This window comes from Leucoraja erinacea, chromosome 2 (genome assembly GCF_028641065.1).
Source record: "Leucoraja erinacea ecotype New England chromosome 2, Leri_hhj_1, whole genome shotgun sequence".
Lineage (NCBI taxonomy): Eukaryota > Metazoa > Chordata > Chondrichthyes > Rajiformes > Rajidae > Leucoraja > Leucoraja erinaceus.
Window position 1 is genome coordinate 29,093,361 of NC_073378.1, and position 10,857 is coordinate 29,104,217.

The 10,857-nt window shown below is 46.4% G+C and overlaps 1 protein-coding gene across 1 annotated transcript in view; it reads right to left on the minus strand.

The window, feature by feature from the left end:
- The window catches only part of tmem170b (transmembrane protein 170B), a 30,855-nt gene extending 29,538 nt beyond the window's left edge, over positions 1 to 1,317 (minus strand). The window contains exon 1 of the mRNA XM_055653963.1: positions 885 to 1,317. Coding sequence (XP_055509938.1) covers positions 885 to 1,107 — 223 coding nt within the window. The 5' untranslated portion in view covers positions 1,108 to 1,317. The remainder of the gene's footprint in view (positions 1 to 884) is intronic.
- Positions 1,318 to 10,857: the final 9,540 nt, after the last annotated feature.

Sequence of the window (10,857 nt, forward strand, 5' to 3'; positions counted from 1 at the left end):
CTCCCATCCGTCTGAAGAAGGGTCTTGATCCTAAACGTCACCCATTTCTGCCCTCCAGAGATGCTGCCTGTCCCGCTGAGTTACCCCAGCTTCGTGCCGATTGTACCTCCCTTCCAACCTCCCCTCCCCCCCGAACCCCCTCCCATCAACCTCCTCCATCTCCCCCTCGCCCTAACCCTCCCTGGTCCCTATGCTCTCTCTCCCCTCCACCCCCCTCGTCCTACTAAACACTCCCCCCCAGCCCCCCCCCCATGTCTCCCTCATCCCCTCCCCTCTAATTCCCTCCCTCTGCCTACTACCCCCCCCCCACCCACACCAACACCCTATCCCCCAGCTACCTCCCCCTCTCTCACCCACCTGCCCCTCTCCTCCCTCCATTCCCCTGTCCCTACCTCCTCCAACCCTCTCGAAACCCTCCAAGCCCCTCTTCATACCTCTCCACCCCCTTCCAGCTACCCATCTACCCTAAACCCCCACTTCATATCCCCCTCCACCCACCCCAAACCAATCCCTAGTCCCAACTTTCCCCACTAGCCCCTCACTCTGCCCTTCCGCCAGCCCTGACCTCCAATTCTCTAATGCCACCTCTCCCCCCTAACCCTCTATCCCCTTTGCTATTCCTTCCCTTCTTCTCTCTCTCTCCCTCCCCCTCTCTCCCTCTTCCCACTCTCTCCCTCTTCCCACTCTCTCCCTCTTCTCCTCTCCCTCTTCCCCCAAACCCCCAACACTTTCTTCCCAAAAACCCTCTCTGGCTTAAGTCCTCCCTCCACCACCTCCAGTTTAAATTCCATTTGGAATATATTGGAGGACCAAGAAACCTAGAACCTAGAACCAAGAACCACCCCCACCACCCTCCCTCCCTCCCTCTCCCCTGCCCCGGGTACCGGTGAAGTGCCGCAGGGTTCCGTGCGCCCACAGGCTGAGGACTTGCTGTACGGTCAGGTTGATGGAGTAGCCGCTGGCTGGCATGGCCCGCTGTCCGTGTAGCCGCCGCTGCTGCTGCTGCTGCTGCTGCTGTAGCTGCTGCAGCCCCAGTCTCTGCTCCAGCCCTTGTAGCTGCTGCCTCTGCTCCAGCCTCTGTCTCTGCTCCTCCCGGGGGCCCGGCATTGGTGTGCAGAGGGATACGGGCTGCCTGCAACCACACACCAACACACACGGGGACAAACAGCGAGCAGGCGGCCGCTCCAGCTTCAACGTTGCAAAGTCACGGCAATCGCTCTGTCTGTCTGTGTCTGTCTGCGACTACCGCTCCCACAGACATGAACGTGAACGCCTTCACCACAACCCAGCCGCACTTAAAGGCGATTGCACTCGCATATCTGACCGCCTGACACTCTCTTCCCCCACCCACCCACTCTCTGTCTCTTAAAGGGATTTACCCTCCGTCTCCTCTCCCCATGTACAGTTAAAGTCCACACACACACACCTCCCATCTGGAAACTGCTCCAAAATGCCTCAATAAATATCCACTCCTAAAAGGGAACTTGTTTATCAGACGTAATGTGTAGGAAGGAACCGCAGATACTGGTTTAAACCGAAGATAGACACACAGAAAATCCAGTGCCCTCCATAATGTTTGGGACAAAGATCCATCATTTATTTATTTGTCTCTGTACTCCACAATTTGAGATTTGTAAAAGAAAAAAAAAACACACGTGGTTAAAGTGCACATTGTCAGATTTTATTAAAGGCCATTTTTATACATTTGGTTTCACCATGTAGAAAATGCAACGAAGTTTATTCAAAGTTTTTCCCCCCCCCCCCCCCCCCCCCATTTCAGGGCACCATAATGTTTGGGACACGTGGCTTCACAGGCATTTGTAATTGCTCAAGTGTGTTTAATTGCTTCCTTAATGCAGGTATAAGAGAGCTCTCAGCTCCTAGTCTTTCCTCCAGTCTTTCCATCACCTTTGGAAACTTTTCTTGCTGTTTATCAGCATGAGGACCATTGGACCAATGAAAGTCAAAGAAGCCATTATGAGACTGAGAAACAAGAATAAAACTGTTAGAGACATCAGCCAAACCTTAGGCTTACCAAAATCAACTCTTTGGAACATCATTAAGAAGAAATAGAGCACTGGTGAGCTTACTAATCACAAAAGGACTGGCAGGCCAAGGAAGACCTCCACAGCTGATGACAGAAGAATTCTCTCTATAATAAAGAAAAATCCCCAAACACCTGCTGACAGATCAGAAACACTCTTCAGGAGTCAGGTGTGGATTTGTCAATGACCACTGTCCGCAGAAGGCTTCATTAACAGAAATACAGAGACTAGATGCAAACCACTGGTTAGCTGCAAAAATAGGATGGCCAGGTTACAGTTTGCCAAGAAATACTTAAAAAAGCAACCACAGTTCTGGAAAAAGGTCTTGTGGACAGATGAGACAAAGATTAACATATATCGGAGTGATGGCAAGAGCAAAGTATGGAGGAGAGAATGAACTGCCCAAGATCCAAAGCATACCACCTCATCTGTGAAACACGGTGGTGGGGGTGTTATGGCCTGGGCATGTGTGGCTGCTGAAGGTACTGGCTCACTTATCTTCATTTATGATACAACTGCTGATGGCAGTAGCATAATGAATTCTGACGTGTATCGACACATCCTATCTGCTCATGTTCAAACAAATGCCTCAAATTCATTGGCTGGCGGTTTATGCTACAGCAAGACAATGATCCCAAACATACTGCTAAAGCAACAAAGGAGTTTTTCAAAGCTAAAAAAATTGTCAATTCTTGAGTGGCCAAGTCAATCACCCAATTGAGCATGCCTTTTATATGCTGAAGAGACAACTGAAGGGGACTATCCCTCAAAACAAGCATAAGCTAAAGATGGCTGCAATACAGGCCTGGCAGAGCATCACCAGAGAAGACACCCAGCAACTGGTGATGTCCATGAATCACAGACTTCAAGCAGTCATTGCATGCAAAGGATATGCAACAAACTAAATACTAAACATGACTACTTTCATTTACATGACATTGCTATGTCCCAAACATTATGATGCCCTGAAATGGGGGGAGATACAAACACACAAGACACAAACAATCTTCCATATATACTCATGGCCAGAGGATCTTGGGTGACGGAGGAACTGAAGGAAATCCACATTAGGCAGGAAATTGATTGACTGATGGGACTGAAGGCTGATGAATCCCCAGGGCCTGATGGTCTGCATCCCAGGCTACTTAAGGAAGTGGCTCTAGAAATCTTGGACGCATTGGTGATTATTTTCCAATGTTCTATAGATTCAGGATCAGTTCCTGTGGACAGGAGGGTAGCTAATGTTATCCTACTTTTTAAGAACTGTGAGGAGGATGCTATGAGAATGCAGGGTGACTTGGACAGGTTGGGGGAGTGGGCAGATGCATGGCAGATGTGAGGTTATCCACTTTGGTATCAAAAACAGGAAGGCAGATTACTATCTAACTGGCGGCAAGTTGGGAAAAGGGGAAGTACAACGGGATCTGGGGGTCCTTGTTCATCAGTCTATGAAAATAGACATGCAGGTACAGCAGGCAGTGAAGCAAGAGAATGGCATGTTGGCCTTTATAACAAGAGGAGTCGAGTATGGGAGCAAAGAGGTCCTTCTGAAGTTGTACAGGACCCTAGTGCGACCACACCTGGAGTATTGTGTGCAGTTTTGGTCCCCTAATGTGAGGAAGGACATTCTTGCTATTGAGGGAGTGCAGCGTAGGTTTACAAGGTTAATTCCCGGGAAGGCGGGACTGTCATATGCTGAGAGAATGGAGCAGCTGGGCTTGTACACTCTGGAGTTTAGAAGGATGAGAGGGACTCTTATTGAAACATAAAAGTTTGTTAAGGGTTTGGACACGCTAGAGGCAGGAAACATGTTCCCGATGTTGGGGGAGTCCAGAACCAGGGGCCACGGTTTAAGAATAAGGAGTAAGCCATTTAGAGACGAGGAAACACTTTTTCTCACTGAGAGTGGTGAGTCTGTGAGAGTTAGATAGGGCTCTTAAAGATAACGGGGTCAGGGCATATGGGGAGAAGGCAGGAACGGGGTACTGATTGTGGATGATCAGCCATGATCACATTGAATGGCGGTGCTGGCTCAAAGGGCCGAATGGCCTACTCCTGCACCTATTGTCTATTGTCTATTGTACTGCAGTTCTCCACGCTGGTTTCATGAGTCTCCCTGAATCTAATCCTTCTGCTCTTGAAGGCTGAGTCCTCGGCCTTCAAGGCTTTACACCTGATCCCTTCCAAAAGCCTCACTAAATTTCTTCACTCGTTAAAATATTCCTTCAAAGCTGCCTCTCTGACCAAGTCTTTGGCCGCATGCCGTAAGTTATTAGTTCAACGGCAATATTTTGGTTTGCTAACGTTCCTATCTAGTGTGCAATGATCAGCCATGATCACATTGAATGGCAGTGCTGGCTCGAAGAACCGAATGGCCTACTGCACCTATTGTCTATTGTCTATTGATATTAAACAATTCAATGGAAGCTGCACTCCGTGAAACGTCACCTATCCATGTTCTCCACAGATGCTGAGTTACTCCGACACTCTCTGAAACGTTACCTATCCATGTTCCCCACAGATGCTGAGTTACTCCAGCACTCTCTGAAACGTTACCTATCCATGTTCCCCACAGATGCTGAGTTACTCCAGCACTCTCTGAAACGTCACCTATCCATGTTCCCCACGGATGATGATGCCTGACCCGCTGAGTTACTCCAGCACTCTGTCTATCTAAGAGATGTAAAGTGATCAGTTGAATCAATATTACCCACTTTGTATGATCGGTCAAAGTTAAAATTATTTCAAGTTACCTTGGAATTTTTTAAATGTGGAAATATGATTGAAGGACATCCCATCCCCTTTCAGATAATTGCTTTTAGAGAGTCGAGTTATGTTTAAATGACCAGTTTTCCTAACTCTATTTCTAATGTCCTTATTCCTTCCAGTATGTTTGGGTAGATTTCTCTGTAAAGCTGGGCCATATTTATCATTAAATATAATAATTATTATAATAGTTGCACAGCTGGGTTTAATAGTAAGATTAAACGAGAACTTACCAGTTTGAAGTTTGATCTGTATTTTATGAGGAGTTACGATGAGGGATTACGTGAAGAACCCCGCCAGGACGCATGCGTGTCATTCTTCAAAGCAGCGGTGTGAAATCACAGATAACTGTAATGACTAAACATAGTAAGATTAGAGAAGAGATACCAGTTAAGTATATGATCAGGGTGGGAGCGGAGGGCACGTAATCCCTCATCGTAACTCCTCATAAAATACAGATCAAACTTCAAACTGGTAAGTTCTCGTTTAATCTTACTATTTTACTTCGGAGTCACGTGAGTGACTACGTGAAGATTTTAAAGCTCTGTGATTTCATGCCGTCGAAACGAGTCCATGCATCACGTCTGCCTTGACTGTGGGAGGAATAGTGTTAACATAATTTGGACATGATTCGTCATTGAAATCATAAAATTTATTAACACAAATTATAACCCCTTTTATGGGTTTAATTAATTTACAGAACTTAAAAATTTTTCTGCAAATGTTCCAGATTTCATCACTGGTTTATTGTAAAATAACTGGAAAGTTCTTTCCCCTGACTATCCTGCTGCTTCGAGGACTTGGTCCATGGGCACATCCAGTTGTACTGCTACCGATGTAACTGCAGCCCTGGTGGAATGAGATTTAAAAACATTAGTATCCACCCCAGCCTGTGTCAGCACCTGTTTCAGCCATCTCGAGATGGTCTGGACTGTCACTCTTTTGTGAGGTTGCTTATGGCTGATCAGCAGTCCCTTCTCATTGCCTCTTAGGATTTTTGTTTTCTCTATGTATAATGACAGGTGTCTAACTATACATAGACGGTCATAGAAAAATAGAAACATAGAAATTAGGTGCAGGAGTAGGCCATTCAGCCCTTCGAGCCTGCACCGCCATTCAATATGATCATGGCTGATCATCCAACTCAGTATCCCGTACCTGCCTTCTCTCCATACCCTCTGATCCCCTTGGCCACAAGGGCCACATCTATCTCCCTCTTAAATATAGCCAATGAACTGGCCTCAACTACCCTCTGTGGCAGATAGTTCCAGAGATTCACCACTCTCTGTGTGAAAAAGGTTCTCCTCATCTCGGTTTTAAAGGATTTCCCCCTTATCCTTAAGCAGTGACCCCCTTGTCCTGGACTTCCCCAACATCGGGAACAATCTTCCTGCATCTAGCCTGTCCAACCCCTTAAGAATTTTGTAAGTTTCTATAAGATCCCCTCTCAATCTCCTAAATTCTAGAGAGTATAAACCAAGTCTATCCAGTCTTTCTTCATAAGACAGTCCTGACATCCCAGGAATCAGTCTGGTGAACCGTCTCTGCACTCCCTCTATGGCAATAATGTCCTTCCTCAGATTTGGAGACCAAACCTGTACGCAATACTCCAGGTGTGGTCTCACCTGGTCATCTGAAGGGTATGACCTGAATTGTATATTGAGGCCTGCTGATCCCTGTCTGTTCTGCTTTACCAGTTCGTAGATGTGGAACGTAATATCGTCCGGTGAGGAGGTCATGTTGTCCAGTCTGAGTTTATGCAGTGACTGAACCCTCTGTGCCGTGACCAGAGCCATTAACATGACTGTTTTCAAAGTTAGTCTGTGTAGGGACAGAGTTGATACTGGAGACCAGTTCCTGAGCATTTTCAGGACAATGCTTACATCCCACATTTGGGAGTACCCGATTTTTGGGCGATTTGTATTAAATATTCCCCTCATGAGCTTTGTTACCAGAGGGCGAGTCCCTACAGTGTAACGCTCTGTCCCTTGCCATAGGTAAGTCGACAGGGCACTTCTAGCACTGTTGATGGCACTGTAGCTGAGCCCCTCATCATAGTGGAGGCCTGCCAGATATTCCAGAACAGACGGGATATTCATGTTTCTGTTGGTGATGTTGTTCTTATGACAGTACATTTCCCACTTCCTGATGTAGACCAGATGCTGTTTTTTAGTTGATTGTCTTTGGGCCGCCGAGATCATGTTTGCTGTTCGGTCTGTGAGTCCCAGTTGTAGAAGTGATGTTTTTAAACTCTACAAATTAACAGGTTCAAGCTTTTATGGCATGGATGGCTATCCCCTGTCACGGGATGTAGTAACAAGTCTGGTCTATGTGGGGTGGTAATACATGGTTCTAATACCATGTTTTGCACCACTGGGAACCATGGTTGAGTAGGCCAATCGGGTACTATCAAAATACCAGACGCAGAGTCTTGTTGTATTTTCCTTAATACCCGACTGATGAGGCAGAAAGGAGGGAATGCATAGATAAACAATTTCCCCCAATGCAGCGAAAATGCATCTGTCGCCGCTGCCCCAGGGATCTGGTTCCCATGAAACATAGTTAGGTATCTGGTTGTTTAGTCTGGATGCGAATAGATTGATATCTGGTGTACCATATTTTGCTGTAATATCAGCAAATACCATTTTGTTCAACATCTATTCGGTGTTTTCATTAAATTTGCGTGACCTGGTGTCTGCCACTAAATTTAGCCTGGTAGGTAAGTGGTTGATATCCAAATATCTCTCTGGATGCACCATTGCCAAATTGAATTAGCGAGATTGTCACATGATGTCGATTTGTTACCACCCATGTGGTTGATGTATGCTACCACGGTGGTATTGTCAATCTGTAGTCTAACATGCTGGTGATATGACCCAGTACAATATGACTTAAGGCCATGGAATGCACCCAACATTTCCAAGTAGTTTATGCCCAGTGTGAGTAAGAAAGATGACTCCTGAGCAGTCCATCTACCTCCACAGCTGGTGATGGTATTGGTGGCTCCCCACCCAAGTGCACTGGCATCGGTTTGTAGTACCATAGAAGGGTTACTGACAGTGATTGGGTTGGAACAAAACCAGAGGTTGTCTATCCACCATTTTAGTTCTGTTTTGGCTTGGATTGGTAGTCTCATAGGTCTGTCAAAGTGACCTGCATTGATTTTGAGAGCTTGTATTTTTGCTCTCTGTAAGTTTTGGTAATGTAGAGGTCCAAATTGTGTGGCTGGGAAAGGAGCCACCATTTTACCAATTACTTTTGCTACCAATCTGATGGATGGATTTCTGATGTCAATGAGGTTGTTGCAAGCCTCTATTAAATCTCTAGCCTTTCCCTTAGGTAGAGTCACCGTCATGTGAACTGAGTCAACGGTGAATCCCAAATAGTCCATAGTAATGGACGGTGTTAGTTTAGATTTAACTGGATGGATGATAAATCCCAGTTTTTCAAATAACTGTTTTGTGGCTGTTGCAGTTTGTATGGCCAATTCTAAAGTTATGCCCACTATGAGTATGTCATCTAAATATGCCATAACCATGTGATTACGTTTCCGTAGGAACGCTAGGGCTGGTTTTAAGATTTTCGTGAACAGCCTGGGGCTGATGATAGGCCATTTGGCAGTGCTTTATATTGCCAGAGTTGTCAAGTCAAGTCAAGTCAAGTTTATTTGTCACATACACATACGAGATGTGCAGTGAAATGAAATTGGCAATCCTCGCGGACTTTTGTGCAAAAGACAAACAACAAAACAACCAAACAAATTATAAACACAATTATAACACACATATTCTTTTACATAATAAATAATGGAAGGAAAAACGTTCAGTAAAGTTAGTCCCCGGTGAGATAGGCGTTTACAGTCCGAATTGCCTCTGGGAAGAAACTCCTTCTCAACCTCTCCGTTCTCACCGCATGGCAATGGAGGCGTTTGCCTGACCGTAGCAGCTGGAACAGTCCGTTGCAGGGGTGAAAGGGGTCTCCCATGATTTTATTTGCCCTGGAGTTGCACCTCCTGTTGTATAGTTCCTGCAGGGGGGCGAGTGAAGTTCCCATAGTGCGTTCGGCCGAACGCACTACTCTCTGCAGAGCCTTCTTGTCCTTGGCAGAGCAATTCCCAAACCAGATGGTAATGTTCCCGGACACCGCCGCTGCGTAGAAGCACTGGAGGATCCTCGGAGACACTCTGAATTTCCTCAATTGCCTGAGGTGGTAAAGGCGCTGCCTTGCCTTACTCACGAGTGCTGAGGCGTGTGATGCCCATGTCATATCCTCCGAGATGTGGACTCCCAGATATTTAAAACAGTTCACTCTATCCACAGAATTCATGTCCAAAAAAGATGGTGGTTGTCGCATGGTGGTAAAGGCGCTGCCAATTGTCCCATCCAGTTGAATTTTAAGTAACGTCTGTGGTCACCTCAATGCTGGCCATGTAGTAACCTTTGGAAATTAATTGTTTAGCAGTAACAAAGGTTTCCATTTTAAAGTGAATATATTGTACAAATGTATTTAATTTTGTCAGATCTATGATGATGCGACAATCACCATCTTTTTTGGTTTTGGTAAAAATATTGGACACGAATTCTAATGGTTCGTGTTGAGTTATCTCAATTACACCTTTTATGTAAAGCCACTCCAGTTCAGCTTGTGCCTCTGATTTTTCTTTATCAGAGAGTACGAACACTCGGTTCGGTCTATGTTGAACTGGAGGGCTGTACTTGTGTATAAACTCTATTGTATATCCCTGGATACTGTTTAAGATGTAAGTATCGGTTGTTAGCATGCTCCATGCATTCAAAAACCAGTGTAGTCTCCCCCCAACACCCATGCTCTCCATATCTTTTAGGGAACCAGACCCACCTACCTCCATTGTTACCAGTGGCAGGTTTACTTCTTCTTGTAGTTCTTCCGCTGTTGTTGCGCTGGTGCCTGGTTTCTCGGGTTGGTTGGTGTTGGCATTGGTGTTCCACGCATCTTCCAAGAAGGCCGGCCTGGGCCATGGCCTAAAAAAGACTCATGTTTGTAAAACCGTGCCTTCGAGCTTTCACCAGTTCTGCTGGTGGGTGCGTAGGGATGCTGTCTTTGTCTGTAGTGGGTTTTTGTTGGTGTTCCTTTTATTAATCCCAAGGTTTTGGCTTCCTCATCTAGCTCTTTTACCTGCTTCGATAGGTTGCCTCCGAACAAGAGAATTGGTGGTTTCGTGGCCCCAGGTTTGCACAGTCCTGCAAATTTTGCGTTCAGTGTGGGTTGTATGGCACTTTTCCTGATGTTATTTATTTTGTGTTGGGTGTTACAGAATAGTGCCAGCGCATCTTGTTGGTCCTGGGGCATATTCCTGTCGTCCACTGTACGGGCAAACGCTGTTATCCCTGCGGTCAGTAATTTTAGTACTTTTTGTAATTTCACATCCATACTCCTGACCCCTGTTCTGATGTGTTTCCATATACAGTTGTTGATAATGGGAACGTTCAGGGAAATGCAATTGCCCGGTGCCAGATGTCTTCCTGTGGTGTCCAGTACAGCCTGCTCTTGCAACTGGTTTAGTGACATGTAGTCAATACGGGCAGCAAGCTTTGGCTCCAGATTTTTCCCAGTCTGTTCCGGCTGTATAAAATTGGCCACCATGTCCAGCAAGTTCTCTTTTTCTCGCATCCCATGCACACTTATCTGTTCTTCTGCGGACTCCTCTTCCAGGTCGGCCCAGAACTGACCCGCAGTGCTCCCCTCCGGTGAGGTGGAAACACTATGCAGCCCTTGAAGAGGTACTGCTGTGGGTTTATCATAGGGCCCACAGTGACCCGACTCCATCTCCCAGAGTCTGTCACGTTGGAGCAAATGCTCCACACACCGCTCCATCCGGCTCCAGCGCTCTCGGTCGCTGGCCGCCCGCGGTGTTTCAAAGTCGGACTCCTCCGAGTCCACGACCTTGTTAGATTTGTATTTTGCTTTGCCGCCCGGCCGCGTGGATCTGGCCAGTGCGGCGGTGGCATCGGGCACAGCTGATCCCACTACGGGTGATCCAAGTGCCGTCGGCTGCTCTTGCTGGCTG